Source organism: Staurois parvus, unplaced genomic scaffold (assembly GCF_062004578.1).
Source record: "Staurois parvus isolate SC_StPar_1 unplaced genomic scaffold, SC_StPar_1.0 ptg000672l, whole genome shotgun sequence".
Lineage (NCBI taxonomy): Eukaryota > Metazoa > Chordata > Amphibia > Anura > Ranidae > Staurois > Staurois parvus.
Genome location: NW_028318468.1, coordinates 225,700 through 251,850, shown reverse-complemented (window position 1 = coordinate 251,850; position 26,151 = coordinate 225,700). Strand labels below are relative to the sequence as shown.

The 26,151-nt window shown below is 41.0% G+C and overlaps 1 protein-coding gene across 1 annotated transcript in view; it reads left to right on the top strand.

The window, feature by feature from the left end:
- The first annotated feature begins 1,012 nt into the window (after window positions 1-1,012).
- Window positions 1,013-26,151, top strand: part of FRK (fyn related Src family tyrosine kinase) — a 161,092-nt gene continuing 135,953 nt past the window's right edge. Inside the window, exon 1 of the mRNA XM_089652142.1 lies at window positions 1,013-1,733. Coding sequence (XP_089508268.1) covers window positions 1,336-1,733 — 398 coding nt within the window. The 5' untranslated portion in view covers window positions 1,013-1,335. The remainder of the gene's footprint in view (window positions 1,734-26,151) is intronic.

The window sequence follows — 26,151 nt, the reverse complement described above, 5'->3', positions numbered from 1 at the left end:
TCCGTGTTTGGAGATTACATCTCTTTTCCTCCAGACGTAAAGAGTGCCCCCTTGTCCTCTGTGATGACCTCAGGGTGAATAGCTCTACACCGAGTTCACTATATGAACCACTGATGTATTTATACAGGTTGATCATATCCCCCGTTTAATCTCCTCTTCTCAAAAAGATAGTATATAAAAAAAAATATATATATATATATATATATTTTTTTTTTTTTTTTTTTTTTGTCCTCTCTTTCTTTCTTTTTTTTAGTTTACATTTTTGGTTGTATGGAATTCTCTCATATTGTTTTAGACATTTTGCCTTGGATACCCCCCTGATACTTTATTATGTTATACCTCCGTAATATAAGATATTAATCCTTTCCTCTGGCAATTTTACTTCATCATTTTCTTACATCCATGTGGTTCATAACATCATCTGTGATGTTTTTTTTGTTTATTTACTTGTACATGTTCTGTTTACATCTCATACTATGTCTGTTAAATTTATGCAAAATAATAAAGACAAATTTGCCTTTAAAACTATATTCTTAACAGACCATCGTTTTTGTGTGCTGCACCTAAATCTGTGTTTGGAATGACTGCTTTTAGCACAAAGGCAATCTCTAGTTGTAGTGTAACCCAAAGACGTCACATCACATTCCAGAGAGGAACCTTTTCTTAGCCTGTATTTTCCCACTTTTCATCCCGCCCTTGTGTAAGAGTTCAACTACTGATTTCACCTGCAGTGAAAACTGATACTGGCTTGTATCCACTGTTTGTCATTTAGAATTGTGCAGTGTAATTGGCAAGGTGCCTGCAGCAAAATCCTTTCTACGTAACTAACTTCATTACAGGGTACAGCCAGGACAAGGCTGTATGGAGGTGTTGCTAACTACTTCTCTTCAGTAAATCTACAGGAAGCAAGTTAACATTGCATTTATGCAGTGAGGGAGGTACCAGGAAAAAAAAAAAACCTTCACCAGGAAGTAAACTGAACAGATATTCCAGCATTCAGATTTACCTAGATACCATGCTCAGCAAGGTGTTTTCGTCATTCTTTGAAAAATTTAAAGACAGTGCTGGCTGATTCAGGACTTCAGTTACCCCGCTAAGTATTACATTTCTTTCTGCGAATAATCTGTTTTTGCTGCTGACTTAATTTTTAACCCTACAAAATCACATATTCTGTCCAGTTGCTTGCAATCTATTTTTTCTTCAGGATCTAGGATAATTCTGAAAATTCGCAGCAGCAATGTTATTTCCTAATATGCAGCTACAGCAGTAGAGGTAAGGAAACATTAGTTCACTTACCTGGACTTGGAATACCGAATCTGACTTTTGAACCTGAGTATGGGAAACTATTGTAGGAAAAATTGCAGTTGCTGCGTGACAATTTGCCCTTGCTGCTTTACGGAAAAGGCAGATGTTTATAAACCAAATCAACGTGCAGTTTTTGAGAATAGCCATGCTATTGATCACATCGACCAACCAGTATCTTATGGTTTTCAGAGTGGACCTCCAAATGTAATTATAAATACTAAAGGGAAAAATGACTTGTATGTGGCTTTGTATGACTACAAGGCTGGCACAACTGAGGAGTTAAGCTTTAATGCTGGGGACCAATTGCAGATTCTGGACTTCACACATGAAAGCTGGTGGAATGCTAGGGCCTTGATTCCTCGTGGAAAAGTAGAAGGATACATCCCAGCCAACTATGTTGCTCCTGTGGCCAGCGTCGAATCCAAGCCGTAAGTCTGTCATTTTATTATCGAACAGCTCTGATTAGTTATAAGGTAACTCTGCACTGTGTACAGATATAAGGCATACTATTAAAGTGTCTTAATTAGGGTTGGATTCAGCCTTCTTTTGCTGAATACTGGACATTCTGCGAGAAATGTTAAATGCCCTTCTCTTTCTACAATATATACATATAATAGGTCCTTCATGTGTACAGGATGAATTGAACCCTATCTTGCTGAATATTGAGAAACTGAATTTGCCATGCCGTTTCCACAATTGGTATGAATACTAGAGATGGTATTAGGAAATTCATATGGGAGTGAAGTGTATTGGACATTTTTTTCACTGAAAACTGGGTGTTTAATGACAAATGGCCCGTGTAGCACCCGTTTTAAACCAACATGGAGAAAAGTGATTTTTATGTTGAACAAAAACAACTGAGTACTATCCACGATACTTTTTTTTATTTGCACTAACATCTAAATTTTCAGGATAAGCTTACGAGATGTACCTCTTCTTCAAAGCAGTACTGCTTGGACGTTGAAGAAGGGGATATACCCCAAAAGCTTATCCTGAAAATTTCAATGATAGTGCAAATTAACCTGTTACCGCTGGCCATACTCAAATATACGGCCTCTCGGTGGGTGGGCTTTAATGCCAAGAGGCCCCATATATACATCCCAAATCTAACATTTCTGTGCTGAGAGCGTGCTCCCTGTGTACTCCCTGTGTGCTCCCAGCATGGTTACCAGTGGGTACCGGAAAGCTCCCGATGCCTACTTGTGATCAGGAGCTTTCCGATCATGTTACTGCTGTGACTGCCAATCACAGTGTTCACATGATCGGAATGTCTGCCTCTGTCTCCAGACCTTCAGAGCCTCTTAATCACTTGCCCTCCAAAGTATTTACCCCCCTTAATGACCAGGCCTTTTTTTGCTATTCAGCACTGCACTATTTCAACTGGTAATTGCGCGGTCATGCAATGCTGTACCCAAACGAAATATAATGAAAATTTTGAAAAAAAAAATATATTTATTACTTTCGGCTATAAAAAATATATAGTAAACTCCAAAGTTAATCATAAATTTAGACCAATGTATTCTGCTACATGTTTTTGGTAAAAAAAAATCCAAATAAGTGTATATTGATTGCTTTGTGTGAAAGTTATAGCGTCTACAAACTATGGTACAGATACTGCAATTTACGCCATTTTTTTCTATGCAACGCTGCACTAGTTTAACTGACAATTGATCGGTCATGCAATGCTGTACATAAATGAAATTTATGTACTTTTTTTCACACAAAGCTTTCTTTCGATGGTATTTGATCACCTATGCGCTTTTTATTTGTCATGCTATAAACAAAAAAAGACCGAAAATTTTGAAGAAAAACAATATTTTTTTTACTTTCGCCTATAAAAATATATATAGTAAACACAAAGTTAGTTATAAATTTAGGCTAAAATGTATTCTGCTACATGTTTTTGGTAAAAAAAAATCCAAATAAGTGTATATTGATTGCTTTGTGTGAAAGTTATAGCGTCTACAAACTATGGTATCAGCAGCACCACTGTTTTGTTTCAACCATCGGTCTACCTCACTCACATCACATCTGAACCAGTCCGAGAGGCTGGTCACCAGCTCCAAGGAAGGGGACTCGTCCCCGGAACGCGTCAGCCATTTGACCGCACTGACACTTGGAACACCTTGCCTGCCGTTGTGGCCATCTTCTTAATGCAAAAGCTTTTTATACATGCTTCGTTTGTGAGTATGTTTTGTCTTTAATACCTTTGAATAAACCTTGGATAATGCACTAGGTGTGTGCGCCACCTGTTTACTCTTTATCTAGTGGTTGATCTCCCCATCTGAGGAAGGCTGCATCCCTGAAGCATCTTCTTTTGGTTGCCTCTGTCCTGGTCCCCTTGACTTTCCTTTGACTGTTGATTTCTAGAAGCGCTGGAGAGTACACACGATATCCAGTTTGATATAGATACTGCAATTTAAGCCATTTTTTTTGCTATACAGCGCCGCACTAGTTTAACTGACAATTGCACGGTCATGCAATATGGTACATAAATTAAATTTATGTCATTTTTTTTCACACAAATAGAGCTTTCTTTTGGTGCTATTTGATCACCTGTTCACGCTATAAACCAAAAAAGTTTTGAAATTTTTTTTTTTTTTTTTTTAAAAAGATATTTTCTCATTTCTGTCATAAAAAAAACAAAAAAAATTTAAATTTCATCATAAATTTAGGCCAAAATGTATTCTGCTACATGTTTTTGGTTAAAAAAATCCCAATAAGTGTATATTGATTGCTTTGTGTGAAAGTTATAGCATCTACAAACTATGGTATAGATAATGGAATTTACACAGCTTTTACTTTCTGACTGCCTATCACATTTCTTGAGGTGCTAAAATACCAGGATAGTACAAACACCCCCAAATGACCCCTTTTCGGAAAGTAGACACCCTAAGCTATCTGCTGAGAGGCATATTGAGTCCATGGAAGATTTTTTTTTTCCAAAAGTTTTTGGAAAATGACAAACATTATTATTATTATTATTATTATTTTTTACACAAAGTTGTAATTTAAATGATATATTTCTCACACAAGCCATGGCTATATGTGGAATTACACCCCAAAATACATTCTGCTACTTCTACCGAGTATGGGGATACAACACGTGTGAGACTTTTTGGGAGCCTAGCCACACACAGGAGCCTGAAATCCAATGACCAGTTTGAAAGCCTGAAGGTGCGTAAGTTCCTCACCACCTATCAGTTTCGAAGGCATGAAATGCCAGGATAGCAGCAACCCCCCCCCCCCCCAAAATGACCCCTTTTTGGAAAGTAGACACCCCAAGGAATTCAAAAAGAGGCATAGTGAGTATTTTTCAGATCTCATTTTTTCTCACAAGGTTTTGAAATATAAAAAAAGAAAAGAAAATTGTTTGTTTTCTTTCTTTATTTTCCAAAAACCTGTGGCAACAAACGAGATCTGCAAAATACTCACCATGCTTCTTATCAAATTCCTTTGGGTGTCTACTTTCCAAAAAGGGGTCAATGGGGGGGGGGGGGTTGGTGCTATCCTGGCATTTCAGGGCCTCTGAAACTGTGATAGGTAGTCTGGAAGTGTAATGAGGAAATAAAGGCCTTTAAAAGCGTGATGGTGCTTATTGGATTTTGGGGTCCTGTGCTTGGCTAGACTGCCAAAACGTCTCTCACATGTAGTACCCCCATACTCGGGAGAAGTAGCAGAATGTATTTTGGGGAGAAATTCCACATATACCCATGGCATGTGTGAGCAATAAATCATTTAAGTGACAATTTTGTGTAAAAAGAAAAAAAAATAATAATTTTCTTTGTCATTTTCCAAAAACTTGTGGTAAAAAAATAAATTCTTCTATTGATTCAACATGCCTCTCAGCAAATAGTTTGGGGTGTCTAATTTCCAAAAAGGGGTTGTTTTGGGGGTGGGGGCATTTTATGCTCAGCATTAAAAGTTTATGCCACACATCACTCACTCTTCAAACCACCTGAAGATCAAGCCTTTTCTGACACTTTTTGTTCACATGAAAAAAATCTCTATTTTTTGCTAGGAAATTAATTTGAACCCCCAAACATTATATATATTTTTAAATCAAACACCCTAGTGAATAAATGGTGGGTGCTGCAATTTTTTATGTCACATAGTACTTGCGCAGCGATTTTTCAAATGCAAATTTTTTTAAAAAACATGTTTTTTACTTTTAATGCACAAAAACACAATATATTGGCCAATTGTTTGGTACAATATAACAGATGATGGTATGCCGAGTAAATAGATACAAAACACTACATGCTTTAAAACTGTGCATGCCCTGTCCAATGGCAACAAATCATCTGCATACGTTTTTACGTTTTTAATATCCACAGGCAGCGTTTTACAAGCTACCATTTTAGATTTACAGAGGAGGTCAATGCTCGCTCACGTAGGTGTGCACGCACGGGGGGGTAAATGGAGAGGGTGCTTTTTTTTTTTTTTTTAAGTTGTTTTGATTTTTTTTTATTATTTTTACACTGTACCTTTCATTTTTTTTATCACTTTTAATGCTATCACAGTGATTGCAAATATCCCCTATAACTTCAATGGGCATTGTCATATATTCTTTTTTTTTTATTAAATTGGGGTCTATCATATTAAATTGGGGTCTATCAGACTCTACATATCTCCTCTGCCCTTACATTATCTAATCAAACCAAGATCGGTGTTATTAGATGCTTTCCCAATTTACAAATGGCGCTGTTTATATCCTGCGAAACTGAAGTGATAAAATGCTCGTAGCTTCCGATTTCTTATACTATAGAGATGATTGGCACCATTCTGGTCTCCAAGCAGCTCTATGATCAGCTGGCAGAAACACCAGCTGCATTCTCAGGTCTCCCCGATGGCATGGGACTGCCCGAGAAGGCCGTGGAAGGCAGCGGGGGAGGTGGGGCATCATCTTATGCTGCTTGTAAAAGCACTACTGCAGCTAATTAGCCACTAGGATTGCTTTTACATGAAAACCGATCACTGGCTGAAAAGAATTATGCCAGGATGATGCCTGCAGCTGTAGGCATCATCCTGATATAACCATTCACAGTCCAGTGATGTACCAGTACGTCGCTGATCCTTGTGTATATATGCTATGTTCTTTTTTTTTTTTTTTTTGTATGCAACCTGTGGGCTGAATGGAGAAGAAATCTCTGCCAGAAAAAGTGTGTGGTATGCTCACAATTAGAATATACCGCCCTGCATTCACCCACTTCTAATGGTGGGCACACATTTGGTCACGCGGTGCCACATGCGTCAGTTCCAAGATTGTACAAATGTCTAAATAGTGGCACGCTTGAATAAAAATTGTCCACATATAAGTGGTACAAGTGATATAAGGATGACACTAAGTCCCAAACTATCTTGCCACTGCTCCCCATGTAGTCTGGGCATTTGGAGGCTCCACGTGACTATCTTTTCCCTCATAAATCCGAAACTTATATGTACAGTTGTGTCCAAAATTATTCAACCCCCAATGCTGTAAAGGGGTTTAGGGACTATAGTGTACATTTGGAATTGTATTCAGAATCAAATCCTACAAGGACGTTGTAACTACCCAAATGCAACTAAAATGACATCAATTGTTTATGTAATACAGTAGTAAATGGTTCTTATGTGGTTTCTTCATTGCCACAATTATTCAACCCCTTAAAGACTACCACTCTGAAGAACAGAGGTTCATACAGGTGCTTTCCATCAGGTATTGAAAACACCTGTGGATGTCACCGAGCAGCAATCAAGCATAATAAGCACCAATTAGGCAGCTTTAAAATGACTGTGATACTCAGCTCCTTCTAGACATTTACTGGTGTGGTTACAAACATGGTGAAGGCAAGAGAATGGTCCAGGAAGACAAGAGAAGAGGTGATTTCTCTTCACAGGAAGGGCAATGGCTATAAGAAGATTGCAAAGATGTTAAACATACCAAGAGACACCTTAGGAAGCATCATTCGCAAATTCAAGGCAAAGGGCACTGTTGAAACGCTACCTGGTCGTGGCAGAAAGAAGATGCTGACTTCGACTGCTGTGCGCTACCTGAAGCGTAGAGTGGAGAGAAGTCCCCGTGTGACTGCTGAGGAACTGAGAAAAGATTTGTCAGATGTGGGTACAGAAGTTTCAGCCCAGACAATAAGACGCACACTGCGTAATGAAGGCCTCCGTGCCAGAACTCCCAGGCGTACCCCCTTGCTGTCTCCAAAGAATAAGAAGAGTCGACTGCAGTATGCCAAAAGCCATGTGGACAAACCACAAAAGTTGTGGGATAGTGTTCTGTGGACTGATGAAACAAAATTAGAACTGTTTGGGCCCATGGATCAACGCTATGTTTGGAGGAGGAAGAACAAGGCCTATGATGAAAAGAACACCTTGCCTACTGTGAAGCATGGTGGAGGGTCAATCATGCTTTGGGGCTGTTTTGCTTCTGCAGGTACAGGGAAGCTTCAGCGTGTGCAAGGTACCATGAATTCTCTTCAGTACCAGGAGATATTGGATGGAAACGTGATGCAGTCCGTCACACACCTGAGGCTTGGGAGACGTTGGACCTTTCAACAGGACAATGATCCCAAGCATACCTCCAAGTCCACTAGAGCATGGTTGCAGAGGAAAGGCTGGAACATTTTGGAGTGGCCATCGCAGTCACCAGACTTAAATCCGATTGAGAACCTCTGGTGGGACTTAAAGAAAGCAGTTGCAGTGCGCAAGCCTAAGAATGTGACTGAACTGGAGGCCTTTGCCCATGAAGAATGGGCGAAGATACCCGTAGATCGCTGCAAGACACTTGTGTCAAGCTATGCTTCACGTTTAAAAGCTGTTATAACTGTAAAAGGATGCTGTACTAAGTACTAAGATTGAATGTCACTTGGGGGTTGAATAAAACTGATAATGCTGTGAGCACAGAAAAGACATTTGTGGTTATTTCATTATAACTGTTATGTTATATTTGTCTGACCTACAAGTGCCTCTTTAATGTAAATGTAAGCAAGATGACTGAATGATCAAAAGCAATGTCAAACTGGCCAAAACACTCAATTTCAGTGGGGGTTGAATAATTTTGGACACAACTGTATAGCTTTTTGCCCTCTCACAGGTCTTATACATCTTGACCCCATATCCGGCACGATTGCTGGGGAAAAATTGTTTGAATGCAAGGCAGCCAGAAAAATTAATGAGGGACTCATTAATGCAAATGTTTTGCTGGGGAGTATAGACATCTGCAAATTTTTGGTTAAGGTGATTTACGAGGGGCCGAATTTTGTGGAGCCGGTCAAATTCAGGGTCACTCCGAGGATGACAGAGTGTGTTGTCATTGAAATGCATAAAACACATTATACTTTCATATCTGTACCTGGTCATGGCAGCAGAGAACACGGGCATATGATGAATCAGCTCTGTGGACCAATACAACCTCAATTAATTTTTTTTAGTAATGCCCATTTTGAGGGTTAGGCCTCCAAAAAATATAAATTCGGAAACCATATTGGGTTTCCATGCGAATGGTCTAGCAAGGTTTGAATTTGGGTTGGCGGCAATAAATTGTTGTGCATATAAATTGCTTTCATTCACAATCAATGCATACAGATATTTTGTGAAAAACAGCTCCAAAAAATCAAGGTGAGTAGTTAAATTTGCTGTTTCCACCTGAATTCCGGGTTGAGCAGTGAATGGGGGAAGTACTCGTGCTGCATAATTTGTGGGCTGCCAATCGGGATTTGCAAGCACATCCGGAAGGATATTAGGGGCTCTATGGGCGTGTGTGCGAATTCTTGGTGGTTGTGGGACAATACTTATGCTTGCCACCGCACCAGCTTGTACTGCAATTATGGGACTCTCCACGTCACCAAGTGATACTGCAGTGCTGGTATGTGAAAGACCATGATGTACTCGGCTGCTGGTTCTCGCCATTTCACCAAAAGGTAGCGTGGTACTAGTACTGGTACTCTGCTGCATATGAGAGTCATCAAAATTTACTGGCAACTGCTAACAGAGATCAGGCCTGATTCTGCGAACACTGAGGCTTTGTGTGCAATGTATCAAGTGACAGTGACCTACTGACACTGCACTTGCTGGGGGATAAGGGGGGGGGTAAGTGTAGGGGCTAAACGCAGGTTCTGGCAGGTGCCGGGGCTGATCACGCTATCGCTGCATTTGTGGGGACACTATACTAATGTAAACGCTGGTATAGTGCTGATCTGATCAGAGATATTGATCCGTTCAGACACTATACTAGCAATAAAGGTTTATTGTGTATGAGCGTCTTCCTGGCAATCAAGGTTTTAAATGTGATGACTGGTGTACTGACGGGCAATCTGACGCTATCTGGGAGGGGAGTGAAAACCACGGGAGCATGAATCACATATGTATACGTGATTTTGCGCACCTGTGCCGCCTTGTAGCAGTATTTCTGCTGCAGGGCGGTCAGGAAGCAGTTACATACGCGGTTTGCGTTACAGCACTGCGTTACTTTACCTGACAATTGCATGGTCATGAAACGCTGCACCCACATTAAATTTACTTCCTTTTTCCCCACAAATTGAGCTTTCTTTTGGTGGTATTTGATTGTCCGTGCATTTTTTATTTTTTTGCGCTATAAAAAAAAAAGACTGTCAATTTTGAGTAAATAACAATATTTTGGACTTTTTGCCATAAAACATGTCCAATAAAAAAATGTAAAAATCAAATTTCGTCATACATTTAGGCCACAATGTATTCTGCGGCATGTCTTTACTAAAACAAATCCAAATACTTGTAAATTAATTGGTTTACATTAAAGTTATAGTGTTTATAGATACTGGATTTTTTTTACACTAATAATAGCGGCGATCAGCGACTTATGGCGGCGATCAGCGACTTATGGTGGGACTGCGTGACTGCGGTGGACATTCTGACACTGGGGAAGGAACTGACTTGGGGTCACTGACATCCCCAGTGACACCAATACAGTGATCAGTGCTAAAAAAAAGCACTGACACTGTACTAATGGCAATGGAAGGGGTTAACAATGAGAGGCAATCAAAGGGTTAGCTGTGTGAGGGGAGTGTTTTATTAGGGGGCGGGGTGTGTGTGCTTCACTTCACTCTCGCACGCCCCCTACCAAGAAATGCAGAATCACTTGTCGCAGTATATGTACTGTGAGCGGTCCCCTAGTGGTTAATGCCAGGAGGCCCCATATATGCATCCCACATGTAAACACTTCTATGCTAAGAGCGTGCTCCCTGTGCACTCCCTGCGTGCTCCCAGCATGGTTACCAGTGGGTATGGAAAGCTCCCGATGCCTACTTGTGATCAGGAGCTTTCCGATCATGTGACTTCTGTGACTGCCAATCACAGTGTTCACATGATCGGAATACCTGCCTCTGCCTCCTGGCCTTCTTAAAGGGCTAGGACGTGGGAAGGGTTTTAAATAGTATCATGGATAATACTGAATTATTTATGTTGCAAGTGCACTAATACAGCTACAATCACCTCAAGCATGTTTTAACCCCTTGGGGCCGGTGCCTTCTGGCCCTTTAAGGGGTTGATACTGAAAAGCGGGGTTTAGGGTCATGTGACCGCCGTGATTCGCTGTTACAATGGTCATATGATCAAAAAGGTCCCGATTGCAAGTGACGATCGTGACCTTTCCATGAGGCATCGGTAAATGTGACGGAAGTGCGCAGGTTGCACACTCTCGACACGTGTGATAAGCAAATATGCGGCCTCCCGGCATCAAGGCCCAGCCACTGAGAGGCCGCATATTTGCTTTCAGTCAGTGCCAATAGGTTAAACAAATCATTTTTAACATTTAAATGGTATTTTATACGTGAAAACATGCTCTATGAGAAAAAGTGCCAGATTGCATTACATTATAAACTCTGTCATTTTGAGTCACACAGTTTAGTAGGTGGTCAGTAGAGTACTCTACAGTAACATGTATCTAGACATGAAAAATGTTGGTATTATTAATTCCAGCATAATATTGTTAAAGAAAAGATTATGTTCCCTATTTGATTGGGTACTTTGGAATAGTAACCTAATGGGACCTTCATTTCTCACGCACCCTAGCAAACAACAGCAATGCACCTATTTTACATAGATACTGACAATCTCCACAGCACTGTTGTATGACTCGCATTACTTGGTATTGAGTCTGGACAGATTATATTACTAGACTTTTGCTGCTATTAATTAAGCATATCCCTCTATAGTGTGTACTTGTCTCAGTTAAGAGCACTGAATGTCATTTCTGTCTGCTGCTTCATTCCTCTGCTATCAGCATGACTCACTTCTGACAAGTTTTCCTGACACAAAGAGAAAATTGGTGACAGAGGATGGAGCTCTGCCAGATTGACAGCCTCAGCTATGTTCCTGTGAGCTGTGCGGTGGGGTGTGTGTCCCTTCCCTCCAATCAGCTCTCAGAGCTCTCCTGTTAGTAACCGCCTAGCAGGGCCTCTAGCAGTCCACAGGACAGGATTCCCCAGGGCGCGGAGTCTAAGCCCCAGTCTGCTTGTTCACCAGGGCCCCTGATGGTGGAGATGGGCTTAAAGCAGACAGGGACCAGGTCGCGGCCCCTGAGTACACCTGTCCGTGGTAGAGAGATCCGCCAGGGGTATGTGCAGGTAGAGAGCCTGACGTGAAGAGGTGGAAGACGGGATCCGAGCGGGATAAATGGATGGATGGCGGAGTAGTAAGCGTGGTCAAACGGGCCGGGTCGGTAACAGTGGGATCAGCATAGTACAAGGTGGCAGGCAGAAGAATAGTCAGGTCACTCGCTGGGGTCGGTAACAGAAGTTCAGATCAGGTATGGGGATATCCAGAAGAGAGGTCAAACTAGCCAGGGGGTCAGAGCAGGAGAAGTCAGCGGAGGTCAGGTTCAGGCAAGGTCGGCAACGAATCTCAAATAGCAGGAACACAGGAGCAAAGATCAGACCATACGGCAACTTGTGTCTGTGCAGGGCTGGTTTAAGTAGCCCGCCCTGCACCTGACAGGCGCAGCCTAGGTCCTAGTGCCTGCCCAGCACCGTCATAGGTGCGCCTGGGTCCTAGTGCTCTGCTGCCTGCATGTCTTGACAGATACCTACGCATGTGCAGACCCATGCGTCGCGATGGTCCCTGACATCTCCTTACTGAGCTCTGCAGAGTGTAATTTCAGCTCTCTGCTCCCTTTTTTGACAACTCAACAAGCTTTAGAAATTCAGCACTTTCAACGGATGTAGAGAAGAGAAGACTGTAGATAGACATGTACAACTTATGAAGGAAGATTTGTATAATCTCTGTGTGTTACCTGAGGCCAGTCACTTCACTAGTATATATGTAAGAATTTACAACCACTTTAATATATATTAATGAAAAACTGGTGGGAAATAAATAGAGCTGTGTATTATCAAAATTATATTTTGTTAAAAATTACAAAAGAAAGAACATATTGCCCAATAACCACCAATCATTGCTGGTGGAGGGTTGGGAATAAAAGATTACTGCTTAGGCCTTCCACAGAAAGGAGAATTGTATCAGAGATAACAAGCATGGGCTCTCCTGAGGAATGAAGTATAAGGTGTGCCTGGCCTTTGCAAATGACCCACATATTTGCCTGTTGTAAAAATAAACTGGTAAATGTGGTCCATCATTGATTATGTGACAGAGCAGTAGCTACCCCACCTCCAAAACAGTACTCCAGATGGTACCCAGTAGGGACATCATCGTCCTAATAAGGAAGTATTCTACTATCCTTATGAGTCAATAAGATGTCAGGTATTCTCGCCCCATACACTCATTGGCCACTTTGTTAGGCACACCTGTTCAATGCTTGGTAACACATATTGCTAATCAGTCAATCATATGGCAGCAACTCAATGCATTTAGGCATCTAGGTGTGGTGAAAATGACTTGCTTAAGTTCAAACCGAGCATCAGAATGGGGAAGAAAGGGCACTATAACTGACTTTGAACGTTGCATGGTTGTTGTTGCCAGATGGGCTGGACTGAGTATTTCAAAAACTGCCGATCTACTGGGATTTTCCTGCACAATCATCTCTAGGGTTTACAGAGAATGGTCCAAAAAAGATCCAGTGAGCAGAGGTCAGAGGAGAATGAGCAAACTGGTTGCTGTGACATTCAGTTGGTAGAGTCAGAATTTGGCATGAAAGCATGGATCCATCCTGCTTTGTATCAACAGTTCAGGCTGCTGGTGTTGGTCTAATGGTGTGAGGGATATTTTCTTGGCACTAGCAAGGTGTACCTAATAAAGTCACTGGTGAGTGTATGTCCCAGAAGCCTAAAAGTGGACTTAAACCTAAAAAAGTGAAGATCTGCTATGTATTTAGCAATGTTAGTTGTGCCTAAGCAGTTCCCTGAAAATCTCCTGAAATAAAGAAGAACACTTCCTGGTATGCTAGTGTTGCTTAACCACTTGCCGTCCGCCTGCTGTTTAGAAACGGCAGGGCGGTGGCACTCCAGGGGCGGGTTGCCGTTCATAAACAGCACCCGCCTTTTCTAGCTGTGCGCGCTCCCTGGGAGCATGCAGCACCGTGATCCGGTGCCCGTTGTGTCCTCCGGACACAGTGAAACACCGATCATCGGAGGGGACCTCTGTACGAGGTCCCGATCATGTGATCACTGATTGACCAATCAGTGATCACATGCAAAGTAGTAAGCAAGATGTCACTTCTGACATTGCTTGCTACGTGTGAAATCTGTGAATGATCACAGAGGTCACATGGTACAAGGCTATTCACAACAGCCTTGTACCATGTGACAAGGTGTGACCAATCACAGCTCACTCAGTATCTCAGTATTTCTCAATGGCTGCAAGAATGCAGACAGAGAGAAAGAGAAATGATTGCTTTTACATCCTTTATGGGTGTAAAAGCAATCACTGTAAAAAAAAAAAAAAATCTTCATCACCCCCCACAAGTAGTGACACTGTACTGCTAGGGTGACAGTATGTAAAAAAAAAAAAACCCCCATAAATAATAGTATAAAAAAATAAAATAAAAATGTAAAAACAATGTTTAAAAATTATAATTTTTGGTTATAAACTAATTTGGCTTATTTTTTTTTTACTAAAAATATAACGGAATACATTTTGGTCACGATTTATGATGAAAGATTATTTATTTGCAACATTTTATAAGAAAAACACTTTTTTTCAAAATTTTTTGACTTTTTCATTTACATAGCAAAAAAAAATAAAAATCCCAGCGGTGAATAAATACCACCAAAATAAAACTTTATCTGTCTAAAAAAAAATGGTAAAAAATTAATATGGGTACAGTATTGCATGACCGCGCAATTGTCATTCAAAGTGTGATAGCGCTGAAAGCTGAAAATTGCCCTGAACAGGAAGGGGGTAAAAGTGTCCAGACAGGAAGTGGTTAAACACTCCTGTGCCTACAGCCGTATTGCAGTTTATCTGGTTTACCTGCTAGTCTCATGAGATTTGGAGCAACATATTGTGATGATATGACTACTGTGCTGTTTGCTAGAGAGAAATGTGTACTGAGGACCTGAGGTGCATGCATTTCTCTGCTTCTGTTTAATTCATAATTTGAATCTGTGTCCCTCCATCTCTCCTGCTGCTTCTTGATTATTCCCTCACAAGTCCTTAGATCGCTGGTCATCAGGAGGCAGCACTGACAAAGAAAGCAAGGCCCTAATCCTCTACCAAGATGGCCACCTCCACAAAGACATGGAGCAGAACAATGCATGGTAACAGGGGCGGACTGACAAATCATGGGGCCCCTGGGCAATAGGGGATCATGGGGCCCCTGTGTCCTTGCCCAAACTCAAAAAAGCCTATGAAAAAGGTACCAGGGGCATCTCATGGGACCCCCTACTGACCCTGGACCCTCGGGCAGTGCTCGAGTTTCCAAATGGTCAGTCCGCCCCTGCATGGTAAGCAAGCATAGGGAAAAAGATTAGCTTTCAGAGAACACTGATTAGTCCTTTCCACAGAATAGTTTCCACAGTTCATGTCCAATTTAAAAGTATTATTGGAGGATATGCTTCACAATATGGGAATGACATGGTAAGTAAAATTTCATCCCAAAGAAATCATCACTCATCCCTAGTCAGGACAAATACATTCAGATAGAATTAGAAGAGATTTTGCAGGACAAAGTAATCTGGCAACCACGGTCATTCAGTCACCACAAGGAAGGTTGAGACAGGTGGCAGACAGGACAGACAAGCATTAGGAATTAGGAAGCAAGTCATGGTAGTAACCAGAACCAGAAGATATACAAGAACAGGGGTTGAAATGCAGAGAACCTACACAATTCACCAGCAATTCCTATTGGGAATGAAGCTTATCTATCAGGAATTGGCCAAACCACATACATGTGAGAGTGCAAAGGGTGCAAAAAGGCAGGCTATCGGGTAGAAGGAATGGCTATGAAGAGATAATGAATGAGTTCATTGCACAAAAGGTGAAAGTACACAGCGTGACACAAAGTTGCAGGATCAATTCAAAACAATTTCCTTATTCCTTTCATGTTGTTATAACTTGCTTTATGCACAGTTTCTCTTGCTATGTGCTTATATTTAATTTTCTCCTGGTATTTATGTCAGTGTTTTTATTTTATCACATTTCTCCATTCAATGATTTTTACAATTCTATAGTTCATTGAGGATTTATATGTTTAATACCAAGGATAGTGAACATGTGATTAGCATGTTGGACATCCAGCTTTGAGAGTCTCGAAAAATGTCCAGATGGGAAAAACATACATAAAGCAACATCAAGGTTGAGGATTTTTGAAGGGGCATCTAAAGGCAAGGTTCTATTTTTAAGTTTGGATAAAGTGGTGGAGGGTGGAATGCCTGAGAGTTTTTTTTTTTTCTTTTTGCTGTCCATGTCCCCTCTAGAAAAATTCCTCCTTTCTATTTTTCCTGATGACTGCTGTCATTGGAGACTGAAAGGAATAAAAAATCAAGAATAAACTGAACAGAACAAGGACAGAGGGAGGAGAATGCAGGGGATCTTAAAATTGGGACGTTTGTTTTGGTGGCAAATGTCTATGAGGAGATTTTTCCCAATTTGGAGATTTTTTTTCCCTCTCGCTTCCTTTTGTGTCTACAGGACAAGAAATGAAAAGGAATATATTGAATGAGATTAAAATGATAAAAAAGAACTAACAGGAGTTTTAATCATTCCCTACTCTATCCAAAAGGGAAAAATGTCTTTAGATATAAAGGTAAAATAGTGCAATACGAATGTGTTGCTTCTTCAGATAAAGATTAATCAGGTGGCTAGGGGTATTTTAGAAAGACACCCTCTTAAGGGTTTTGCTGGGAGTTTTCTGCATTCTTTTCTGATGGACCAGAAGTGCTTTGGATTCCTCAAGAAATATTTTGTTTGCTGCCATAGGGAAATTGATGCTTGTTGCAAAGAGTACATGGTAGCAAATGATCGCCTCTTTATGTAACCAGGAAAACAAAGTACACCAATATAATAAAATATATTTAATGCTGTGCTTAACAGGGACTTCTTTCCCTGCGTTCCTCTTGGGTACAGCAGCCTATTGAAATGAATTGGCTGCTCTACACACAGCCCGCAGCTCACAGCCTACTGCCTGCAGCCCGCAGCCTGCACAGATATGAACCTAAGCTGAATGCAAACCCATCCAGATAGAAAAGGCTGGATCAGCAAATATTCTTAAGGCTACTATGAAAGGCTTGACTTTCTCTTGTTCAATCTGAGGGCTAAACGATAAAAAAAAAATGATTTGTAGTAGCAGCATGGATGTAGGCATCTCCACTGCTAGTTATTATATGTATGCATGTATGTATAGGCTACAGTCACTATTCAGCCAACAATTTTCCAACCAAATGCCAAATGGTGCTTGAAGGGCCACCCATGCCATGGCTTTAATTATGTATGATTCAGTAGGAGTCAGCTGAAATTCAAGCTGTCTATGGGGGACTTACATACAGTACACTATATTGACAAAAGTATTGGGCCACTCCTCCAAATCATTGGATTTAGGTGTTCCAATCACCTCCATGGCCACTTTTGTTCAAAATCAAGCAACTAGGCATTCAGACTGCTTCAAACATTTGTGAAAGAATGGTTCACTCTCTGGACATAAGTGAATTCAAGCGTGGTACCGTGATAGGTTGCCACTTGAGCAATAAGTCCATCCTTGCAATATACTTGTTATTAAATATTCCATGGTCAACTATTAGTGGAATTATAACAAAGTGGAAGCAGTTGGGAACAACAGCAACTCAGCCATGAAGTGGTAGACCACATAAAATGACAGAGAGGGGTCAGCGCATGCTGAAGCGCACAGTTTGCAGAAGTCGCTGCCTGCAGAGTCAATAGCTAAAGACCTCCAAACTTCGTGTGGCCTTCAGATCAGCATAACAGTGCGTAGAGAGTTTCATGGAATGGGTTTCCATGGCCGAGCAGCTGCATCAAAGCTTTACATCACCAAGTGCAATAGTTGCAAGTTGCAGTGATGTAAAGCACGCTGCCACTAGACTCTATAGCAGTGGAGATGTGTTTTCTGGAGTGACAAATCAAGCTTCTCTGTCTGGCAATCCGATGAACTTGTTTTGGTTTGGCAGTTGCCAGGAGAACGGTACTTGCCTGACTGCATTGTGTCAAGTGTAAAGTTTGGTGGAGTGGGGATTATGGTGTGGGGTTGTTTTTCAGGGTTGGGCTTAGCACCTTAGTTCCAGTGAAGTGAACTTTTAGGGCATCAACATACCAAGACATTATGGACAATTTCATGCTCCCAACTTTGTGGGAACAGTTTCGGGATGGCCCCTTCCTGTTCCAACATGACTGTGCACCAGTGCACAAAGGTCCATAAAGATATGGATGAGCAAGTTTGGGGTGGAGTAACTTGACTGGCCTGCGCAGAGTCCTGACCTCTACCCAATAGAACACCTTTTGGATTAATTACAGCGGAGACTGCAGTTCAGGCCTTCTTGTCTGACATCAGTGCCTGACCTCACAAATGCGTTTCTAAAAGAATGGTCAAAAATTCCCACACACTCTTAAACCTTGTGGACAGCCTTCCCAGAAGAGTTGAAGCTGTTATAGCTGCAAAGGGTGAACCAACTCAATATTGAACCCTATGGACTATGACTGGGATGCCATTAAAGTACATGTGTGTGTAAAGGCAGACGCCCCAATACTTTTGGCAACATGGTGTATGTAGAAGATTGGCACAAGAAATCTTGAAAATAGCTTTTTTTATTTTGTCTTCCCTAGTTCAAGTGGTATTGGAATAAAGTGTAGTGATTTGCTTGTTAAACAGTTTGCTGCACTGGGTATATTTTTGTTGCTGCAAGGTTTTACGGAAGAGTCACTGTTTAAGAATTTCTAATAACAGTTATAGGTTGCTCAATAAACTCTGCATACTTGATTTGAGGCACAGTTTTGTGCACACATGTACTATTGCAGAAATCTAAAGTTTTTGTTCTATTTCTGTCATGACTTATTTTTCTTTCTAGGGCAAGGTTTTTTCTTAACTCTGAATTTTTGCTTTCCTTCCGTAATCTTTTTACTGCTACTTTATGCATTTATGATTTTTTTAAATCTCAGAAATGAGGAAGTCCATTTTTATTTTTCATTGCCAGTAAGTAAGCTAACATTGAAATATTCCTGGGACACTAACCACTTTCTACCCATAGGGAGTCATATGACATCCTGGACTTTCAGTGGTTATACCATCTTTGTGTTTTCTAGGGCTGGCGATTATCTTTTATGTAAAAGCCATCCTAGCTCCTAATTAGCCATCCCAGCGGTAAGCGCAGAACTGAAGCCGGCTGTTCCACTGGCTTACCATAGAGCTGATTGGGGACCAAAATGTCCCTGATCATCTCTATGGTATTAGTAACTTGAAGCAACGAGTATTTTGTCGCTTCTGATTTGGGTCGGCTAGTACAAGCATCGGATCAGACCGATCTTGATCTGATCTGATGCTGTTAAGGGCAGAGGAGATATCTGAGGTCAAAAAGACCCCAGCTGTCTCAGTAAAGAGGAAATGTCATTGCTGATTGTTGTCACAAGGGATGTTTAAATTCCTTATGACAGCAATAAAAGTGATTACAAAAATGTTTTAAAGCGTCTCCATCCCACCGTACGTACGCGCAAAGGTGAACGCACACGTTGTTCCCACACGCATATATAAATGGTGACTGCACCACACATGGGAGGTATCACATTGAACATCAGAGCAAATTAAATAATAAGAGAAATAAGAGAAATCAGACCTCATGTGTAACTCTAAACTAGTAACCTGTAATGGCTTTTAAAACGTCGCCTATAGAGATATTTAGATAACATCGTTTGGCGCCATTCCTTGGACATATGCAATTTTAAAGCCTGACATGTTAGATATTTATTTACTTGGCGTAAAATCATCTTTTATGTTTCACAAAAAATGGGTATTTTATTGTGTTTGTGTGCATTAGAATTCATTAAAGTGTATTTTTTCCAAAATGTATGCATTTATGAAGCAGCATCATGGCCTAACCACAACCACATTGAAAAAAGAGGACCAGCACAGAGCTATGCATCACAAATATGCCTAGGTGTCTCAAGAAGGCAAACCCCATTCATTTCAACTGATACAAAAAAAATGGCCAGTCCACAATGCAGGAACAGTGTGAAGTAAGCTCCGTGATGTCCAGTGGAAAGGGCTTAGCACTATTCCTTCTCTGTTATGAATGGGCTCCCTATTTACTATTCTGCATATTTGTATATACCACTTTTCACCTGTGAAAAATGTGTCACCCTTATATCTAGATCTGTCCATTTTTAATAAATAATGCACAATTTTATTCTTTACAGGTGTTTATATATGCCAACAATTTATGCAGCACTTTACGTATTCTACATTTTCATCCTTCCTTGCCCTCAAAAAGCTTAACATTTAAGTTGCCTACCTTACATGCATACATGCACATACTACGGTCAATTTGGACAGGAGCCAATTAACCAAGCAACATGTCTTTGGGGTGTGGGATGAAATCAAAGCACAGGCACAGCATACAAACTCCATGCAGACAGTGGGGTTGGTATTCAAAATGAGGAGCCTACTGCTACAATGTAGTAGTGCTAAAGACTAAGTTTAGTAATGTATTTTCTTTGCATTTTTTATGTTCTTAAATATGTTTGAAGACCTTTCTTTCACAGTTTTTCCTTTTCACCTTGCTGAACATTTCTGACCCATCCCCTATTACTCTACACATAAGGGACCTTTTTTTTCAATAACATTTTTATTGCGGTTTCAAAATGTTTACAAAAACCACAACAGCATACACAAAAGCAAAGATAGAGCGATCATACATATGGACATATGATAAGTTTCTAGGTAAGAAACATAAGGGGGAGACTAAATAGTTAATAGTTAGATCAATAGTTAGATCAAACTAAAACACCTCTGCTAAACAGGGAGTGAAGGGGTATAGGAGGAACATACAGAGCAGTCAAAATCATTATAAAATACATATCGTTTACAGTAGTAGCAAGATGAGGCTTAGATTGAGATGGAGACATGTGAAACCTACCCATACCCTTTTACCTGATCCAGAAAATAACATCCAGAGCTCAATTGACCTTTACTGCAGTAAAGCAAAGGGCATGAGTCACAAGATACTTGAGTGGAGTAAATGTACCATTTTAAACCATACTACAAACTAGCAGAACCAGGGAAGAGAGGGGGGGAAAGGGTCAGACCCAGATTGCAGATCTATCTTCCACAAGGAGACAACCAGCTAAAGGAAGCTCACCGGGGGAGAGAACCTCTGTGTCACAGCTGGAAAAGCACCATTTATAAACATTTTTGTAGTCCTTTTTGTAATCCAATGGGTGAGAGGTGGTATTTCGGAGTTCAGTTGTCTTGATAGTGAGAGAGAGAGAGAGAGAGAGGATGACCTGATGGCTATCTACGCAGTGAGAGTAGAGGAGAAGTGCGGAAGAAGAGGATGCCCTTTAGAACTACTGGAGGTACGTGCTCCGCTCCGGAGGGGAAAGCGATCTGGATATGAACAGGCCCTGTTTTCTGTGGAACCATGGTATAGAAGCTTTTGGTGACAAGTCCAAGTTGAGTTTCTCCCTGCAAAGAAGATGTAATAAATCTTGCTTAACCTCCGGTACAGAGGGTGGAGAAGAAGCCACTTTTCTGAGGATGACCCGATGCATGAGCATGAAGCAGGTAGCTAACCAAGCCTTGTTGCGCTGCAAAATTAGTGACTGGGGTCTGGTTAAATCCGGGCAGGTAGAAGGGAAGTTGCCAAAAATGAGCATAAATGGGTCTTGAGTAGGGTGGTGCCCTGTGACAGAAGCAGCAAATATCTCCAGCTGTTTCCAGAAGGCAGAGATATATGGGCAGTATCACAGCCTTCGGAACAGCGTAGGTCTTTGGGTTTTACACAAGGGGCAGCTGTTTTGTAGCTGATGAAGCTGGGATGTCAGATGAGGAACATAGGCTCTATGCATTATTTTAAATTGTTGTTCCCTCCAGAATTTGTTGGCTGTAAACACACATGTAGTATTGTACCCCAACAGAATCTGACTAAGTGCATCAGAGGAGAGAAGATCCTTATTCCAGAAAGCCACGGAAGAGGAGTAGATAGGCTTGGATAGGCAAAGGTTCAGTGGTTTATAAATGTCCAAAATCTTAAATATTCTGCACTCCAGCAAGATATCAATCAGAGAGAGCCGAACCTGAGGTAGTGTCAAATACTTGCTCAAACAACTTCAGCCCATTGTGAGCCCAGGTAGCATAGGCTGCATGCAGTTAAGGTAAAGGAAAGGGCGGGTTTCCATGAATGGGGAGATAGCGGGAGGTCCATGGGGACAGGCCCAACATGAATCTAATTTCTCTCCAGGCCACAAGGGTGTCTCTAAGTAGTGAGTTGTGCTTTATAGCTGGTGGGAGAGAGTGTAATTTACAATGTAGTATGGCAGAAAGCTCGTAGGGGCCCACCATTTGATATTCCAGAAGAAAATGAAAGTATCTAGAGGTCTGGGATAACCAATCCATACATATTTTAAGTAAACATGCCAAATTATAAGCTCTAATATTAGGTAGGTTGGCCCCCGCTTCGCTCCTCAGAAGACAAAGTTTTTGTAATGATAAGTGGGGCCAACGATTGCGCCATCAAAATTTTTAGTTAAGGCTCTATGTAACCGCTGTATTTCAACATAACGGAATAGTTTGTGAGGATAAAGGATTTTAGCAAAGCTCACCATTTTGAACAGGTGGCATCTTCCGAAGAGCGAGAGTGGGAGGCCCATCCATGTCTCCAACTCTCCAATAATTTTAGAGATCACTGCAGGGAAATTTAGGTGATAAAGGGAAGAGGGTGTTTTTACAATTTTGAAACCCAGGTAAGTGATGTACTGCTACTTGAAATATAGATGACTCGGCCCATTGCTGTGACCTAGCATGCAAAAGAGGGGGAATTTCACTCTTCCCGAAATTAATCCAAAGACCCGAGCATGTACGAAAGCATTGAAAAACATCCTGTATGCGTGACATGTCCCTGCCAGGGTTCGACGTGAAGGTCAAAATGTCATCCGCAAAGAGGGCTAGCCTGAGATCTTGATTGCCTATATGTATGCCATGAAGCAAAGGATCATTCTGGAGAAATCTAGATAGGGGTTCCAATGCCAGGTTAAAAAGCAAGGGGGACAAGGGACAGCCCTGTCTCGTACCCTTGTGAAGGCGTATGCTATGTGATACAGAACCAGCTGCTACTATATTGGCTAAGGGGGTGGAGTACACAGTGGAGATTAAGTGTGTAAAAGAGCCCGTAAATCCAAATCTTTGAAGTACTAGCATAAGCCATTGAAAACTAATGTTATCAAATGCTTTTTCCACATCTAGATAAATGATAGCAAAATCATTGGAAATATTTGACCTAGCATGTTCTAACACCATGAGAACCTTGCGAATGTTGGATGTGGCCGATCATCCCTGAGTGAAACCCGACTGTGCTGGGTGGATCAGGGAGGGCATTATAGATGCTAATCTATAAGTGATTATTTTGGAGAAAATTTTGCAATCCATATTCAAAAGAGAAATTGGGTGGTAAGATCCTGGATCCTTACCCTTTTTTGCAATTAATTTAATGTACACCTGAAAACCGGAGGGTGGGTAGTGGCCTCCTCCCTGAATCCCCTGATATAAGGTGACCAGAGTGGGGACAACCATCTGGGCAGTCAACTTATAGAATTCAGAGGTATACCGTCCGGGCTCAGGGCCTTACCTTTAGACAAGGAGGAAATTGTGCTAGTAACCTCCTGGGGGTAATAGGTGCATTTAGAGCAGATAAAAGCAAAGGATCTACCCGCAGGAGGGATACCTGATCTAGGAAGGTCTTAGCATTATTTACATCAATAGGATCCGGATCGTATAGGTGAGTATAAACATTTTCAAGCAGTTAGTTCACCTCTGTCGGAGTGGAGACAAGTTGTCCCTGCTGGTCCCTTAAGGATGAGATGTGCGTAGGGCTGTAGGTACACTTACACATGCGGGCAAGTAGTTTTTCTGCTTTATTGCCGTATTTATGATACTGCAAATTTAAATGCAATTGAAATATGCGTTCCTGAGCCACCGCCCATGAATCGAATAGACCCTTCACCTCACACCAAGCCGTCCTATTGTCTGGAGTATTATGGTAAGTTAGTAGCATCTGGGCCACCCGCAGACAGTCGCTCGCCTCACATTATTTTTCAGATAACTTTTTCTTATACACTATGGAGAACTAAATAATTCTGCCTCGAAGAACCGCCTTACCAGTTTCCCAGAATAAATTAGGTTGTTGTTTATGGTCAGCTTTGGTTAGTTCGAATTCAGACCAGGCATCTTGTAGGACCTATAATAGATCTTGATTTTGGGCTAAATAAGAAGGGAACCGCCACAATCTAGCAGTAGGAACTGGCAGCAGGTCTATAAGACTAACGAGATCGGGCTATGATCTGAGATCACTATTTCATGTATCGCTGAATCAGTAGTATGTTTCAAAAGGCCTTGATTACAAAAATGTAATCAATCCTGGTAAGATTGTGATGGAGAGGTGAATAGTATGTATACTCCTTAGCTGTCGGATGCAAGAGACGCCAATACGTCTATCAATTGCAGAGCTTCTGTAAACTGGAGAAGTGGAGTGAGGGGTATTGAAGCTAAATCGATCTGTATAGGTTTGTTCGAGGACCTATCCTCCAGCACGTTCATAACCAAATTGAAATCACCACCCACCAAAAGCAGGAGATGAATGTAGGGGGAAATGTGGAAAGCGATGGTTTGAAAGAATTGCTAGCGGGGAAATTAGGGGCGTATATGTTGCTAATAGCAACCTCTTTCAGGCCTATACACGATCAAAGAGTTATCAAGCGGCCCTCTTCATCCGCCGCCACACGCACGACTTCACAGGGGAAATTTTTATGTATAAGGATCAATACTCCAGCTTTTGCGTTTATGGAAACGGAACCAAAGACTTTACACACCCAACGTTTTTGCATGCATTTGAAGTCCGCCGCAGTAAGATGGGTTTCCTCCAGCAGAGCAACGTCCGCCTTGAGTCGTTTGAGATGGCGTAAAATCGCCATTCGCTTATTAGGAGATCAAAGGCCTTTTACATTCCATGAGACAACTTTCATCTTGGAAACTTAGTGGGAAAGATTGACAGCGTAAAGGCGTATATACTGTGTATAAAGTAAAAGGAAAGTTTGTGTGGTGTAGGATTGAACCCGGCCAAAAGGCCATGGAGTGGCGATAAGGACCTGTATATGGGGCTTAAAGGGGAAGGAGCCAGAATTACCCAACTGGGGAACAAACAAAAACAATACCAGAACAAAACTTTTCAAAGCCAAAACTTCACATTTTTCCACATGTATGACTACAAAGCCTGAACAGCATTACCGGAGACGCAGAAGCTGCAGTCCAGAGGCTAGGACATGTAGTGAAAATCAGAAACATATGGTATCATAACATAATGCAACACCTCAACAAGGTGAAGGGAGCGGAGGAGGTAGTACTGACTCCCCCAGATAAGTCCTCTAAAATGCAGCTGGGCATATCAGAAGGCTGTAAGCAGTAAGAAATTGCCGCTCTGTAGAGACCATATTACTGTATCTGCAAACCAGAATATATAGGAGACCGGCACATTGTAGCATTACTACAAATACTGAGGATGAGCCAATATAAGAGTGCATGTACAATACAATAGCCAAAAACTCCAGAAACTTTAAAGGCCCCACTAGGTAGGCATTTTTACATGACTGGAGCCAGAAAGGTAATGAGGCCTTTTACCCACATGGAAGAAAAATATATTTGAAATATATTTAAAAAATATTCTTCCCAAATATATTGCCATATATTTGAAATACTACAATTTTGGCCATAGTCAATATATTTCAAAATATATTTCAATAAATATATATACTGTGTGTGTGTGTATGTATGTATGTATGTATGTATGTATATGTATGTGTGTATATATATATATATATATATATATATACTGCATGTTGAAATGCGTTTCTATTACAAAATATATGATAAATATTTTTAAAAATACATTTCAAATATACTGTATGTCTTTAAAAATACAAATCTACATTTTTGGAATGCATTTACAAATATGTGTAAAAATATATGTTAAAACGACTTTTTTATATGTTAAAAAAAATCTGAAGAATATATTTAAAAAAATATGATATGCACTGTTCTGCCTCCATAATTCGCTTAGCATGGTCTCCTAATTCCTTTTAATTTGCTCAGTGCCCGCTGACACTGCCCTGTCCACTGCAGCAGTAATGGTGGGAGAAAGTAGGGCTGCAACGGCCTGTGCTATCCTACCATACTGGTCTTCTGGCAGATCCGCAGCGATAGCATGTGGCTGTGCATCA